At 41.9% G+C, this 17,521-nt stretch overlaps 1 protein-coding gene across 3 annotated transcripts in view; it reads left to right on the top strand.

The window, feature by feature from the left end:
• scap (SREBF chaperone) overlaps positions 1-17,521 on the top strand; it is a 297,372-nt gene that overhangs the window by 173,328 nt on the left and 106,523 nt on the right. For 2 of the 3 annotated variants that reach the window (XM_085992515.1, XM_085992516.1), the window contains 7 exons: positions 815-972; positions 4,973-5,193; positions 6,524-6,629; positions 9,947-10,119; positions 11,175-11,301; positions 12,308-12,420; positions 16,460-16,554. In XM_085992515.1, coding sequence (XP_085848641.1) covers positions 815-972; positions 4,973-5,193; positions 6,524-6,629; positions 9,947-10,119; positions 11,175-11,301; positions 12,308-12,420; positions 16,460-16,554 — 993 coding nt within the window. Of the gene's footprint in view, positions 1-814; positions 973-4,972; positions 5,194-6,523; positions 6,630-9,946; positions 10,120-11,174; positions 11,302-12,307; positions 12,421-16,459; positions 16,555-17,521 lie in introns of those variants that run through there. The other variant, XM_085992517.1, reaches the window with a different exon arrangement.

Raw genomic sequence — 17,521 nt, 5'->3', positions numbered from 1 at the left:
CCAAGCTGACACTCTGATGGTTGCCCTTAAAAGGGAACTACCTCAATATTTTTTAAATGTTAGCAGCACGGCTCAGAAGCTGATGGGGTCCAGCTTTTTGAAGCTATCTGTAAATTAATTTCTTGCAAAGCAGATGAACAGATAACAAGTAAACACAAAGAAGCACAGGAATTGCTCCAAAACCAAGCAACTACTGGCAGCAAGTCACTCCTGTAAAGCTCCCACTTCACATTGACACTGATTGTCTGGAGCACTGCTGTGGCAGTCTAAGTGCATTGCAGGGCAATCCCCTAATTTCCATACAACTCGGGTCTAAATAAACATAGTGCATAGTAAGTGCACAGAGTCACAGATACTTCTTTGCTGCATTGTTCTGTATCCTGGCGCTTAGTAGGCTAAGCTTTAGAATTCTAAGTGCTACAGGGCCAACCCACGCATCATTGGCTCTATAATCTCCAGTCTCTGGAAACATGTTAAATCTGTACACTGTTCCTCTAGTTCTGTGATCACAGTATGCACTAACCAGCTTAATTCCCATCTATTTTAAGATTCAGATCACTTTGAAGACCCAGCTCACTCTGCTTCACAAACTTCTTCCTTGAAGACAAATTCAGTTTCATGAATCACTTCATGATTCTGAGCTTTAAGCCCCAGAAGATGTACATGAAAATGCAGCTGTTGTTGAATAGCAAAGTTGCAGATTGGCACATTCTGGTCATTTTGTATAAAGCAATGTTTATGTCACTTGAAGTCGAGTCTTGATTCAGTTAGTCCTTGAAGTGAAGTGTGAATTTCTGTCCTTTTTTCTTTCTAGTATGTCGGACCTCCAGTTGCGTATATCCAGCAGATATTTGTAAAAGCTATAGTATCCCCTTGGAACAAAAACCTAATTGCTGTGGATGTATTTCGTGCCCCCCTATCAAAAGTTTTTCAGCTGGTGGAAGAAGTAAGAAATCATGTCCTTCAAGACAGGTAGGAAGGGATTTGATTATTCGTACTGTTTGTCTTAATTTCAAAGCTCACAGCTGGTGTTTCCATTGCATGTATAATTCGAGAAGTCCAAGTTGCAATCTTAGCTTCAATGTGTTCCACACTCGATTTGTTTTCTATCGATTGCATTAAGTTTTATAAGCTGTTCGATTCCTGCAAGAAGGAAAGGAAATAACACAATGAATGAGAAAAACAGGAAAAGTAAATATAGCAAACTGTGATGTCAGCCATCAGTTTAAACATGTACCATAGAATCATAGAAATTTAAGGCACAGAAGGAGGCCATTCGACCCATCATGTCTGTGCCGGCCAAAAAAGAGCTATCCAGCCTAATCCCACTTTCCAGCTCTTGGTCCGTAGCCTTCTAGGTTACGACACTTCAAGTTCATATCCAAGTACTTTTTAAATGTGATGAGCGTTTCTGCCTCTACCACCCTTTCAGGTTCCAGACCCCCACCACCCTCTGGGTGAAAAAAGTTCTCAACTCCCCTCTAATCCTTCTCCCAATTACTTTAAATCTATGCCCCCTGGTTATTGACCTCTCTGCTAGGGGAAATAGGTCCTCCCTATCCACTCCATCTAGGCCCCTCATAATTTTATACACCTCAATGAAGTGTCCCCTCAGCCTCCTCTGTGCCAAAGAAAACAACCCCAGCCTATCCAATCTTTCCTCATAGCTAAAATTCTCCACTCCTGGCAACATCCTCGTAAATCTCCTCTGTACCATCTCTAATGCAATCACATCTTTCCTGTAATGTGGTGACCAGAAATGTACACAGCTGTGGCCTAATTCATGTTTTATACAGTTCAAGCTTAAACTCCCTGCTCTTAAATTCTGTGCTTCAACTAATAAAGTAAAGTATCCTGTATGCCTTCTTAACCACCTTATCTACCTGTCCTGCTACCTTCAGGGATCTGTGGACATGCAGTCTAAGGTCCCTCTGATCTTCTGCACTTCTCAGTATCCTACCATTTATAGTGTATTCCCTTGCCTTGTTAGCCCTCCCCAATTGCTTTACCTCACACTTCTCCAGATTGAATTCCATTTGCCACTTTTCTGCCCACCTGACCAGTGCATTAATTTATTCCTGCAGTCTACAGCTTTCTTCCTTACTATCAACCACACAGCCAATTTTTGTATCATCTGCAAACTTCTTTATCATGCCCCCTACATTGAAGTCTCAATCATTGATGTATACCACAAAAAGCAGGGGACCTAGTACTGAGCTCTGCGGAACCTCACTGGAAACAGCTTTGCAGTCACAAAAACATCCTTCGGCCATTACCCTTTGCTTCCTGTCACTGAGCCAATTTTGGATCCAACTTGCTACTTTCCCTTGGATCCCATGGGCTTTATTTTTCTGACCAGTCTGCAATTCCAGTTGTTGATTAACAATCAGGAGCAGGAGCTCTAGCTGATTTTCCTCTCTTGCCCAGGGGTTCTGAGACCAATTAAAGCACCCATACTGCCATCACAGCTGAGATCAGGTAACACAAGACAAACTGAGATGCACTTGGGATGCTCTAACCTGCAGGGCTACGGACCAAGAGCTGGGAAGTGGGATTAGGCTGGATAGCTCTTTGTTGGCCGGCGTGGACACGATGGGTCGAAATGGCCTCCTTCCGTGCTGTAACTTTCTATGATCAAATCTGAGACCTTCCTGGTCTATATGACTCAACTCAGCTACTCCTTAGATAAACTATCTGGGGAACAACATTGTAGACTTTTTAAAACATCCTCCCAGGCTGCTCAACTGAGATGTCAGCCATGGTTTAGTGGTAGCACTTTCATCTTTGAGTCAGATATCTTGTGTATTTTATGTGCCTGAAACAAATATTATAAATGTGCAATTGGGACATGTCCTTGGTTTGTGATTTTAATTCTAATAATCAATTGCTGATGTTTTTTTAATTAATTCCTGGGATGTGGGCATCGCTAGCAAGGCCAGCATTTATGCCCATCCCTAACTGCCCTTGAGAAGGTGGTGGTGAGCCGTCGCCTTGAAACATTGCAGTCCGTGTGGTGAAGGTACTCCCGCAGTGCTGTTAGGTAGGGAGTTCCAGGATTTTGACCAAGTGACGATGAAGGAACAGCGATATATTTCCAAGTCAGGATGGTGTGTAACTTGGAGGGGAACTTGCGGTGATGGTGTTCCTATGCGCCTGCTGCCCTTGTCCTTCTAGGTGGTGGAAGTCGCAGGTTTGGGAGGTGCTGTCGAAGAAAACTTGGCCAGTTGCTGCAGTGCATCTTGTAGATGGTACACACTGCAGCCACGGTACGCCGGTGGTTGAGGGAGTGAATATTTAAGGTGGTGGATGGTGTGTCGATCAAGTGGGCTGCTTTGTCCTGGATGATGTCGAGCTTCTTGAGTGTTGTGGAATGGCGATTGAGTTGCTACTCTTTCATTCATAAGAAAAATGATCGTAGTTTATTTGCCATTTATCGATCATCAAAACATATTTTTTGTGGGTTATCTTAAATTACTGATGAAGCTATTTGTTAAAATATTGGAAATTGAGAGCAGACTTAAATGTTTCTAATGAAATTGTACGCATTGTTTTGATGAGTTAACAGAGAGGGTGGACGAGGGCAGTGCAGTTGATGTTGTGTATTTGGACTTTCAAAAGGCGTTATATAAAGTACCAAAAAATTGAAGCCCATGGGATAAAAGGGACAGTAGTAGCATGGATACAAAATTAGCTAAGTGATAGAAAACAGAGTTGTGAATGGCTGTTTTTCGGACTGGAGATATTCAGTGGAGTTCCCCAAGGTTCAGTACTCGGACCATTGCTGTTTTTGATGTACGTTAATCACTTGGACTTGGGGGGGACAGGGCACAATTTCAAAATTTGCGGATGACACGAAACTTGGAAGTGTAGTAAACAGTGAGGAAGATAGTAATAGACTTCAAAAGGACATAGGCAGTCTGGTGGAGTGGGTGGACATATGGCAGATTAAATTCAACACAGAAAAGTGTGAGGTGATACATTTTGATAGGAAGAATAAGGAGAGACAATACATGCTAAATGGTACAATTTTAAAGGGGTGCAAAAAGAGAAAGATGGTGGGTGTTTGTGCATAAATCTTTCAGGTGGCAGGACAGGTTAACCAAGCAGTTAATAAAGCATATGGAATTCTGGGCTTTATAGTTCAGCCCCAGCTGGAGTATTGTGTCCAATTCTGGGCACCACACTTTAGGAAGGACGTGAAGGCTTTGGAGAGGGTACAGAAGAGATTTACTGGAATGGTTCCAGGGATGAGGGATTACAGTTACGTGAATAGACTGGAGAAGCTGGTGTTGTTTTCCTTAGAGCAGAGAAGGTTAAGAGGAGAAAACCCTCTGACGAAGGGTCACAGTTCTGAAACGTTAACTCTGTTTCTCTCTCTATGGATGCTGCCTGGCCTGCTGAGTGTTTCCAACATTTTCTGTTATTTTAGATTTCCAGCATCTGCAGTATTTTGCTATTGTATTAAGGTTAAGAGGAAATTTGATAGAGGTGCTTAAAATCATGAAGGATTTAGATAGAGTAAATAAAGTGAAACTGCTTCAAATGGCTAAACGGTCGAGAATAAGAGGGCACAGATTTAAGGTGATTGCCAAAAGAACCAGAGGCGACATGCAACGAGTGGTTAGGATTTGGAATGCACTGCATGATAGGGTGACTGATACAGATTCAATAGTAGCCTTCAAAAAGGAATTGGATAAATACTTGAAGGAGACAAAATTGCAGGGATATGGGGAAGAGCAGGGGAGTGGGACTAACTGAATTGCTCTTTGAAAGAGCCGGCGCAAACTCGATGGGCCGAATGACCACCTCCTGTGCTGTACTATTCTATGATCCAAAAACAAAGCATTCACCCAAGTGCCACAGATTCTCACCATGTAGACAAAGCTCCTAACACCAAAGCATGGTGTTGCCGTTAGCAAAAAAAAACCTTTTGGGTGCTGGCTAGTAACTTATATTCTTTCATCATTAACAGTGCTGGCGCCAAAAGCCTAGAAAATGTCTGTCTCCAGGTCACTGATCTACTCCCTGGGTTAAAGAAGTTACAGAGTCTACTTCCCGAGCATGGCTGCCTCCTCATCTCTCCGGCTAATTTCTGGAAGAATGACCGTGATCACTTCGACTCTGATTCGGATATTATTGGCACTATTCACCAACATGAGCCAAAGACTCTCCAAACATCTGCTTCACTCAAAGGTAGCTTGAATTTTTGAATATGTAGTCTGCTCTTCCTTGGCTTCAAACCCTGCATGACATCACGCCACCCTATGTCTGCAATCTTCTCCAATTGCAGCATGTACCCTCTTCTCTTTAAATTCTGGACAGCTGGTCACCTCCCTTCACATCACTGCTACTTCCTGCTCAGTGTCCACCACTCCCATTCTCTACCCCAGCCCTCCCCTGCCCCAGTAACACAGAGGCTATTTTTGTGCACAGCAAGATCATGCAAAACAGTGAGATAAATTGCCAATTAATTTATTTTTGGTCATATTGGTTGAGGGAAGAATGTAGGGCATTATTTAAAGTTGCAAATAAATGTCTCTTATGCAACTGTTGCACTGCACTATTGATACCAAAATGGTATGTTGAGCTTTAGAGTGTGTCAGTGCCATGATCTTGTTGAATGGCGGAGCAGACTTGAAGGGCCAAATGATTTATTCCAGCTCCTATTTCTTACATTCTTATGCCAAAAATGCTGCCAGTGTCAGTTATTATTATACATTTGACTATTTCTAAGATTTGATATCGTTTCCCATTTGTATCAGTGGCAGTATGACTGCCGTGATTGTGAAACCTGCTTGTTAAATGCTGAGAAAGACTTGGACCATTTTGATGGCTCGGTGGTAAAGTCTCCATTTCTGAGCCAAACAGGCCAGGAAGCTCCCAGGTTTGATCCCCAGTCTACACTGTATTGGCTGATCTTAGTTAGAACATTGATATAGGAACTATAATTGGGTTTGATGGGGGGAAATCAGGCAGGCGTCTGTGTTCCTGTTCATTATTTAGCAAACCATACATACTGGAAGTCGCATGTGTGAGGATAGATTCCAGCGCAGTTGGATAACCTTCTGGCTCTCACTTTTGAGTTTCACACATGAATGACTGCTTCGGTGAGGTACCTGAGGGTAACTGCCATCTGTGGAACATACCCCATTGAAGTATTAGCTTCAGGTGAGGTTAGAGGCAAGAAACTAGAGGAGAAAAATAAGAAATACTTGGTGAAGGGCCAGGTATGAAGAAATTTACTTCAACTCTACATAATTTCCCAGGACTCCAAATATGCAGCATTTAAAACCAAAGCTGGCCTAATCTAATAATAATAATTTCTTCAGTATCTCATCTTCTGTCGTAACTTTTCCAACTTTGCCCTTCATCAAGTATTTCTTATTTTTCTTCTCTAGTTTCTCCCCTCTATCCTCGCCTGAAGCTAATACTTCAATTACACTATGTAATAACAGTCTATTAGAATAGGTTGCACTTCTGAATGGTAGAATACAGAATTAATACTTTTAATTAATGTGTATAGACTTGCTGTTTGGAGTGCCTGGGAAGCACAGTGGAGTCAACTTATACAATCGCAAAAGGCTGGTATCCTATGCAGTCACTGTCATCATGCAGGAGTACCACTCGAGGTAAGTTCTTTATTTAAAGGCTGAGAGGGCTTACATAGATGTTTCGGTCCTAGCAAAATTCAATCCAGAATGATTAGGTGCAGAAGTGAGGTAAATTGTCTTTAGCACTTTTCGGTGGTCAAATATTTGCGTAATTATTTATAACTCGCCGTGCAGCTTTGGCCTTCTGCAGGAAGATAGCTTAATTGTGGGGAGGGGGAACCGTAAAAATCATACATCTGGTGAAATTTAAAGGGATCTGGCTACTAAAAGTAAATGGCCACGTGGTGGGAGAGAGACAGAGATTCTTGGAGCCTTTGGAAAGGCTCAAAAGTCTTTTCCACCAGTTGATAATCTTTGCCAAAGCTGTAGGGAAAAAGCATCAAGTAAGTGCAAGATAACAATGAAGTAAAAGGAAACCCAATGTGGAGATATGAAACATAGGAACAGTAGTGGGCCATTCAGCCCCTCGAGTCTGTTCTGTCATTCAATTAGATCATGGCTGATCTATATCTTAACTCCATCTACTCGCCTTGATTCTATAACCGTTAATGCCCTTGCCTAACAAAAATCTATCAATCCCAGTTTTTAAAATTTTAATTGACCTAACCTCGACAGCTTTGTGAGGGAGAGAGTTTCAGATTTTCACTACCCTTTGTGTGTAGAAGTGCTTTTTGTCATCACCCCTGAATGGCCTAGCTCTAATTTTAAGGTTACTCTCATTGTTCTGGACTCCCCCACCAGAGGAAATAGTTTCTCTCTACCCTGTCAAATCCTGGAATCATCTTGCACACCTCAATTAGTTCACCCCCTTAATCTTCTATATTCAAGGGAATACAAGCCAAATCTATGCAACCTGTCCTCATTATTTAACTCTTTTTAGCCCCGGTATCATTCTAATGAATCTGCACTGTACCACCTCCAAGGCCAGTATATTCTGAGGTGCATTGCCCAGAACTGCATGGAGTAATCCAGATGGGTCTAACCAGAGCTCTGTACAGCTGTACAACTTCCACACTTTTGTATTCCAGCCCTGATGAGATAAAGACCAATATTCCATTAGCCTTTTAAATTATTTTTGTACCTGTCCACTAGCTTTTAGTGATTTCTGTACTTGGATCCTAAATCTCTCTGCTCATCCACAGTTTCTAGCTTCTCATCATTTAGAAAATACTTGGATCTATCTTTCTTAGGTCCAGAGTGGATGGCCTCACAGTTTCCCACATTGAACTCCATCTGCCACAGTTTTGCCCACTCACTTAATCTATTAATATCCCTTTGCAACTTTCTGCTCCCATCTATACTATTTAATGTGCCACCTAACTTAGTGTCGTCAGCAAACTTAGATATATGGCTCTCTATTCCTTTATCATTTATAAATATAGTGGAAAGCTGAGACCCCAGTATAGATCCCTGGGGGACACTACTAGTCACATTCTCCAATTTGAGTAAATACCCATTACCCCTACTCTCGGTCTCTGACCTCCAAACCAATTCCCTTTCCAAGCCAATGTCGAATACCTTCTGGAAGTTCGTATAAATAATGTCCATAGACACTGCCTCATCTACCACGTTAGTTACCTCCTCAAAAATTTCACCTAGGTTTGTTAGACATAACTTACCCTTTATGAATTCATGCTGGCTCTCTCTGAGCAGCTCATATTTTTCCAAATGCTCAGGCATTCTGTCCCTAAAAACAGCGTCAACAAGGAAGTAACATAGCTCAGTACCCAACACCCTGTTTTATGACTGGCACAGTAGACATTACGATGCACGAGTTGGGTGCAAGGAGGTTGCTCTGTTTGGCACGCCACAGTACTCTCCCCATAGGATAGCATACCTGGAGTGAGTAACGGACATAAAAGGCTGAAGTGACCTTCGCAACCACTGATAGTATCATCTCCATAGCGGAGTTTTGCTGCAGGTCAGATTAAAAGATGCAGAACAAATCCACCACTGCCTCCCTGATGAATTGAAGCCTACATACAGACAGAGTTCCTCGGACAAATCCAAGAAAATGTGCCACTGATTTGCACACGGGAAGGTAATAATGGGTGGGTGTGGCACTCCATTGTGGTGCAGCCTCACCTGTTTGACATCATCACTTGCTCCTACTCTTCTCCCTTCAGAAAGCACAAATAAGGGGGAGGGGGTTCCCATGGGGAAATCCATTAAGTCACCATTGTGCACATAACAAAAAAAAGGTAGTGCCACAAAATTGACTCAAAAGTTTATGTGCAAGCAAACAAAACAAGAAAAAAAGGTTAAGAAATAACTTCAGAATACCCTTGTACTGCTCCTTGAATACGCTTCTGTCCACAGCACAGACCCCAGTAACCTGGCCATTTTCTGTGGATGACCAGATGACTTCGTATGAATGCCAAGAAATTGCATCCATGGTGAAATTGCATAATTTTGGTATAATTTTCAGGTGTTTCAGCACCATCTTACCAGAGTATTAGATGTGATTTTAATCAAGGAACTGTTATTTTTGGTGGTTTATTAATAATTTTCTGTCCTCATCTGATGGATGGAACATTTCCGATTATGATCATTTCTAAAGCCAGTACTATTCTTTATTTGATCTACTGGTGGCACATGCATGATGAAGGAGGAAGCTTCTTTCCTCCTACCCTTCCACCCCACCCCCCAACAGGATAATTTTTCTTTTTTCCTGGTTGACACTGGCGAATGTGTGAAGGCGAAAGCCAGATGTGAATGTCATTTAAAACTGGCATTCAGATTTGGGTCTCCAGTTTGGGAATTGATTACCAGTTACCAAACTACCATTACTGCTTTTGTCTTTGTTTTAAAATATTTGGGGGGCTACAGGGTCAATTTTGTGCAACTCAAAATAAAGATTGTCAGTGTTGTGAAATAGAACTTTTCCTACTTTTCATCCAAGGTTAGGTCTCATTTAGGCTAGATTCCTGGTAAATATTTGCCTACCTATGTCCCATACCTCAAAAGAACAGTCCCTTATGTTCTGGATGACATTTCCATTTCCCACATCAACTACACTCTGCCAGATTTACTTCACTTGGGACCCTGGTGCTCATTAGGGTAAGAAGGCTTAAACTATCAATATGCTAGATTCTAATTAAAGGACAACATTCAAAATCTCTGCATCACAAAGGTCCTCAACCATTTTCCATGCTCTCCATCCCAAAAATGTTTCTATTGTTGATACAACTTGAGAGCTTTAAAAGGTATTGCTTGTCACCGTCTGCTGCAGGCTGCAGAATAAAATAATCAGTGCTCACTGCAATATGGTAAGTGTCCTTTACTCCGTGAAAGGTATTCTAAAATACGAACTTACGTATTTTATCTCTTTTCAGATTCCTAAACAGTCTCCGATTGAGGTTGAAGCAGCTTCACCCTAGTATGAACAGCACACTGAGAGAAGATCAGATAGTCCACGTTCATTTTAAAGAAGAGATCGGCATTGCTGAGTTGATTCCTCTGGTCACTACGTACATCATTCTTTTTGCATACATTTACTTCTCTACCAGTAAGTTGTGATCTGGAATCTATCAGGAGAATCCAATTAGCCTCTTTCTTCCGTGCTTCCTAGTCCTTAGTCTCCTCCATTGGAGTTGAATGGCACCGTAGCCGGCGCTAATGGAGCCCTGACAGGCATGAGCCAACCACCCCAATTATGGTAATGACCCCATCCCTGCAATGGGGGATTGGGTCTGCGTTGCTGACCATGGGTGGCTGGGGGTCTCGCTCAGCTGTGCTTCTGCCAGAAGAGCAGGGATCCAGGAATATTGGGCACTTTGAACCCATTAATGAAAAATTTAAAAATGACATTGGGGAAGTAAACAAGTTAGAGTATCACGGGAACGTCAGTATAGCACCACGCTCCCAAAACTCTCACATCCAGGTAAAAGTATCTTGAAATTTGTTGTGAACCTCTGTAATGACTGGTTCCCTGGCAATGCATGAGAGTAGTTCAGACTGACTCTCCTGATTTTTCCCTTCTCTCCAATTTCTCCAGCGAGTAGGTTAGTTGAGGTGTAACACAGTGGATAGGGAATTGTAGGTGAACACCTACTATTCCCCGATGCAGTGCACTGGAGCCTCAGCGTGTCTCATCTTTCTCCAACTCCTATTCTAAGAACAACAAAGTCAGAATGAAACAGGGCTCATCAAGCCCGCTCCCTCAAGAGTGCCCGTATGTTATCTTATCAGAGATCCCTTCCCAGCACCATTTATGGATCCCCTCCTTTAAGTGCGCTAAGTTATTTCCCCTACCTCCCCTGAAAAACAAGTCAAGCAGATTTTGTACTTCTGTATGCCCTCAATCTCCCTTAACAGATATCAATTCAGCTCCCTTTAAAGGTACCAGTTGATCCTGAAGCAGTTTTTCCTAACCATGCTCAACATTTGTGAGTTTTGTAGTTGCATTTCTAGTTCTCTGTTCATTGTAGAATTTATCTATAAATTAATTTTTGTAAAAATCTGCATCATATCTCCCTCAGTATTCTTTCCTTCAATAGAAGTTTGGTTTAATTCATTTTTTTTTGTTTCGATCTTTTTGTATGATGTGTTGTAACTTTACAGGGAAGATTGACATGGTGAAATCAAAATGGGGTCTTGCACTTGCAGCAGTGGCAACTGTTTTGAGCTCCCTCCTTATGTCGGTCGGTCTGTGCACACTTTTTGGCCTTACACCTACTTTGAATGGAGGGTAAGTGTCAATTAAGAGTCTTAATCTAGTGTTAACATAAACTCCTTTTATATTGGTTTAGCATTGTGCTAATGCTCCCAACTGCTAACGTGCCGGAATTGCAGCAATACCAAAGTAAACGTGCAAGATTCGCTCAGGTTAGTGGCAGAGAACTTGTTTTTGGGTCTTCCCGCTGAGGTTGCGAACAGTCTGGTTCAGTATGAGATAATGGCCATGAAGGGGAATGAAGTTGTAGCAAATATGCGGACTTCGGAAATAATGGTGTGGGAACAAAAGAGAAGTAATTGCTGGAGAAGCTCTGGCTATGATTGGATTGGTAAGAGTGGAACCAAGCGAGGGTAGTCCCACTAAGCTGGACATTGGAGGAAAGGCGTTGGAGGAGGATGATCTAGTCGACTGTGAAAGGCTGTAGAAAAGACAAGGAGATATAACGCACCACAGTCACAGGAGATGTCATTTGTGACTTTGATTCGGGTCTCGGAGCTGTGGTACGGACGGAAACATGGAGCTGCAGGAGAGATGGGCACAGATTTGAGAGGAAAAGGAAGTTGGAGATGGGCAGTACTTTGCAAGGACAGAACGGTCGAAGGTGTGCTTTTTTGAGGACAGCGTGATGACAGTGGTTTTGAAAGGGAAGGGGACAATGAAGAGTGGGAACCATTTACAATGTCAGCTAGCATAAGGGCTAGGAAGGAAGTTGTGTGGTCGGTAGTTTAGTAAGAAGGGGTTCAAGGGAGCAGGAGGTGGGTCTCCTATTATGAGCATTTCCTGCCCCATTCTGTTCTTGCTCAGTGAAAGCTTTTGCACAAGTTCACTCAGTTCAGTATTGAGATTGAGATTGCTGAGCCTGCTTGTGGTCGTTAAACATTGTCCTACTTATTATACCAGCAGCACTTGTGAAAAGATGCTGTCGCATGTTTAGCTTTTTGCTTATTGGCCACACATCTAAGTCATGTCCCTGATGATGTAGTTTTTAATTCCCTTGTTTGTTTTTTGCTTTTCAAAGGGAGATCTTTCCATACCTGGTTGTGGTCATTGGTCTGGAGAATGTGCTTGTTCTCACTAAGTCGGTTGTCTCCACCCCTGTAGACCTTGAAGTCAAAATACGAATAGCACAAGGTAAAAAAAAAATACATCTATTATTTGTAGTTATATATGCCTTGTTTTACCCCTCCCCAACTACCACCATCAGCTTGCCCAAGCAACTTTTCTCATTTTGGACCTATACATTTCAAGGTGGTTATTTACTGGCAGTTGGCCTCTCTCCTTGGTTAGTGCAGATAAAAAAAAATGAAAGCTGGAAGAACACAGCAGTAATTCATGATAAAAAGGGAGAGATGGGTTGAAGTTTTGGGTGGGATACTTTGTCAGTTCTAATTTAAGGATCCCACCCAAAACATTAGCTTATTATTGACTAAGCTGCTGTGCAGTGCCAGCATTTTCAGTATTTCTTGTTCAGCAATTCTCTTTCCCCAAACAGCCCAGACAGCTAGCAGCCAGATCTAGTGAAGCTTATTCTGGGAAAGTCTGTGTGGATATATTATGCAAAAGAGCTTGATGAAATGAAACAAAAGGCAGGTGAGCTATTATTAAAGTATAGTGCTGAACTATATTATGAATTTTGGTGAGATATGTCAGATTAAACAAATTTATAGACAAAAAGTTTACAAAGGGAACTAAAATTACATAAATAAAAGAATCTTGGGGCAAAGTTGATACTGTGGGTAAGTATGTATATTATACTTAAGCATAGAATTGTCGTCTCCTGTAAAATTACAGCTGTACTATAAGGCCAATAGGTTTGTACAGATGTTTCAAAATGAGTGTATTTCCTCAACACTTTATGTTGCCACCTTGATTTTCAAGAGTTGGGTCTGCACTAGCAATAACCGAGCTGTGCTCCTCTTACCATCCCATTTCCCAGTGCAAAGCACAACCAGAGGACGACTGGGTCACATGAATGGCCTGGTCCACCTAATTCTGGCGCAGCTTGAGTTGGATAAACACAACACACTGAAAATCTGATCTATTGTCTTCATGGGGCTAGTCATAAAGTTGTTTAAGAGCATTCCCCCGCTCCACTATTTTTTGTTTACTTGCTAACCTGAAGTATTTCTAAAATGTTTTGACATGATAACATAACAAATCCCAAAGCAAAGAAAGATCTTTCAGTCCATACCTAGCACAAAGGAAGATGGTTGTAGTTGGTGGAGGCCATTCACCTCAGCCCCAGGACATTGCTGCAGGAGTTCCCCAGGGCTGTGTCCTAAGCCCAGCCATTTTCAGCTGCTTCATCAATGACCTTCCCTCCATCATAAGGTCAGAAGTGGGGATGTTTGCTGATGATTGCACAGTGTTCAGATAATGAAGCAGTCTGTGCCCGCATGCAGCAAGGCCTGGACAACATTTGGGTTGATAAGTGGCAAGAAATATTCGTGCCACACAAGTGCCAGACAATGACCATCTCCAACAAGAAAAAGTCTAACCATCTCCCCTTGACATTTAATGGCATTACCATCATCGAATCCCCACCATCAACATCCTGGGAGTCGCCATTGACCAGAAACTTAACTGGACCAACCACATAAATATTGTGGCTACAAGAAGAGGTCAGAGGCTGGGTATTCTGCGGCGAGTGACTCACCTCCTGGCTCGCCAATGTCTTTTTCACCATCTACATCGGGCGTGTGAAGGAATTCTCTCTGCTTGCCTGGATGAGTGCAGCTCCAACAACACTCAAGCAGCCCCCTTGATTGGCACTCCATCCATCACCTTAAACATTCACTCCCTCCACCACCGGCGCAACGTGTCTGCAGTGTGTACCATCTACAAGATCCGCTGCAGCAACTCGCCAAGGCTACTTCGACAGCACCTCCCAAACCTGTGACCTCTACCACCTAGAAGGACGAGGGCAGCAGGCACATGGGAACACCACCACCTCAGTGATCCCCTTAAAGTCGCATGCCATCCTGACTTGGAAATATATCGCCATTCCTTCATCGTCACTGGGTTCAAATCCTGGAACTCCCTACCTAACAGCACTTGGGAGTACCTTACCATAGACTGCAGCAGTTCAAGAAGGCGGCTCACCACCACCACCACCACCTTGAGGGCAATTAGGGATGGGCAATAAGATGCCCACATCCCATGAATGAATATTTAAAAAAAGTCCAAGTCTGCTTCATTTGGATTCCTTGTATGATTATTTTACAAGGTACTTGTCCTACTTGATGATCTCCTAATTTAAGGAAATCTAAATTACTTCCTCTATTTCTTCTGAAAAAAATCAACTGTGCTGTTAATATCTCTATAACCATCAGCCTCCCTTCTTATCAGATCCAACTCCCTTCATCAATTGATCCCAAATTTGAGAGTGTCCCACATGAGTACTGTGCTTTGGTGGAATGGCAGAGGCATAATTCTAATCTCTGACATTGCTAGAGGCTTGTGAAATTTTGTACTGGTGTCTTTGCTTTGTGGTTTTGCATCATGTGATGGCAAGGGCAGCATTACAGCCTTATGATGTTGGATGCAGGGACTTTTACATCTATCCTAAAAATAAAATGCATTGCCTTCTCATAACTAGAAAGGCATGCATTACTGGGTAATAAGTATTTACTGAAATTGGATTGTGATCTGAAATGGTGCCATTGTGTTGATTGCAAATTGTTGTATTGTTAGGAGCAAGCTGCTTTGCTGCTGTCTTTTTATTAGTCCTCTGCTGAGAACTCAAGTGTTTGTCTCAATCTGTTCGCTCAGGTTTGACACTTTCTCATCAATTATAATCTCCAGCTCAGCTGCTTTAGTCAGTGGAATTATTTCAGTGCAATTTAGATGCAGAAAGTACTAAAGGAGATTGTAATGTATGTAATGTATATATATATACCTTAAGGGAGAGAACTACTTTTTACAGCTCCTGTATACTGTAGTACCGGCAGTGACCACACCTGTATATAAACCCTGAGTAGTGATCTGTACAGTTAGTTCTAGAGGAACCCTCATTCAGTAAACACCTGTTGAATCGTTCCCTGCAGTCTGTTGTCTGATTATTGAAGGACACAACATTAAGATACGCGGACATAACAGAGATGACATTTAAATAATGCCCCAACTTAACTTTTGTGGAAATTTTAAAATACTGTAATTAAAAAGTTCAGATGTTTACAACCTACCTAATTTGGTGACTGTGTTTCAGTGACAAACTGGTGTGTATTTAAAACTCCAGTTTTTTTCTGATTTTATTTTCTCTGAGTCATTCCATTCCATTACTGTCTTGTACCCACTCCAAGGCATCTCTCATATTAACAATAAGTGGGTTCACTATCTGTCACAAATGCCGAAATAGCAATCAATTGATCCATCTGATTAATTAAAGGTCCGTTGTTAGACTTATTGTAACTAAACAAATCATCCTTTTTAAATAAATGTATTAGCGATTCAACTTTACCTGATGATATTTTCCCATTGGATTGTTTTGTGTGATTTGGGTGATCATGGTAGAGGTCATGACGCGACTTATTTAATAAACAGCTAGATGCTGTAATGAGAAGATATTTGGTATAGCATTCTGGAAGTATTAAATCGAATGGGCTGAAGACCCCCCCTCCCCGCATTGGTATATATCTTGTGATTTTAAATAAGTGTTGGAATACTGATTTTTTTAAATTAATTTGTTCTTGGGAGGTGGATGATACTGGCAAGACAGCATTTATTGCCCATCTCTAGTTGCCCTGAAAAGTTGGTGGTGGGCTGTCTTGATGTGATGTTGTTACAACTGAGTGGTTTGCAAAGTGACGTCAGAGCCAACCAATGTATTGTGGGATTAGGGTCACATGTAGATGGGATGAGGTAATCGTGGCAGTTTACCTTCTCTGAAGGACACTAGTAGACCTGTTGTTTTTTTTTTGACAATCCCACGGTTTTCATGTTTATTTTTTCTTCTGGTCCCAGCCCACATATTACCAGATTAATTAAATTCATTTTCACAGCTTGCGAACTCATGATCTGTGGGTTGCAAATTCAGTACCGGGGGAAAAACATCAATTACCGAATTTATGGATATAATAGTTAGGTGTACTCAACTGATATAAAGTACTTTTAGGTGGATTTCTATATCCTTAAAATTTTGTTAATAAGTCTGTAATTTATAATTGTCTAGGTTTGAGCAATGAAAGTTGGTCCATTATGAAGAACATGGCTACTGAACTCGTTATCATACTGATTGGTTACTTTACCCTGGTTCCGGCTATTCAGGTATTTCTTGTGACTTGTCATCATGTTTAGGTGAAACTGTTTTGATACAGAATAAAAATACTTGAATGTGTAAGATTTGGAAAGCGATTTTCATTTAAAAGTTAATCTTGACTCCGTAGTGGCCCATTGAGTGTCATACTGAACTTTATACACCAGGAAGAATATCAGGACCAATCTTCTGTTGATTTTGTAGGTTGTGATTGGAGCTCAGACGTGAAGATTAGCCATTTGGGTATTGTGCCAGGGACTTGGTGCTCTGAAACCATACTCCACCTCGAGTTAGCACCTTAAGGAGAGAGGAGATGTGAAAAATGGGGAGGGGCTAGAGAAGATGAGTCCTTTTTATAAAATATGTATACTTCATATTACGTAGTCACATATACCGCTGCTTAGTAGCCACCATCCATTTACCGATGTGTAGCTGCTTGTAGTGTGCTCTGTATGTATGCCATGTGGACTGTTGAACCAGGTACATGGCCGTTGCTAATTTCCTCTCCCTCCAGGACCACAGACCAATTATAGCACTCCAACTTTAATGGACTAACTCAGTACAGACCAGGGCTCAGACCTTCCTTGTTTGCATGTGTTATTGGCACACCACATTGGTTGACCTGGAATTTTAAAAAGTCATATATTTTTGAAAAGTCTATTCTATATTGTGCTACAGTTGCTGGAGATACACATACACCATTGCAGGTGACTGTCTGTGCATTTGAAGTGTAGAATATGTGTGCTTCATAGATAGAAATGATGAGGTTACAATGTTGGAAATATTGTCCACAATGTTTACGTTTACACCCGCCAGGAGTGGGGGGTGCCCGGTAGAGTGTGGGAAACCCGGAAGTCCAGGTTTCCCCGCATGCTTAACTCCACAATGTGCGTGTGAAGGGCAGAGATGGGGAAGAATTTCTGAAGTGTGTTCAGGAGAACTTTCTCGATCAGTACATTTCCATCCCAACGAGGCAGG

The sequence above is a fragment of the Somniosus microcephalus genome, chromosome 7, assembly GCF_052327205.1.
Source record: "Somniosus microcephalus isolate GS21.2 chromosome 7, FLI_Smic_1.0, whole genome shotgun sequence".
Classification (NCBI taxonomy): Eukaryota; Metazoa; Chordata; class Chondrichthyes; order Squaliformes; family Somniosidae; genus Somniosus; species Somniosus microcephalus.
The sequence above is the reverse complement of the archived record's forward strand: the minus strand, read 5'-3'. Positions and strand labels throughout refer to the sequence as shown.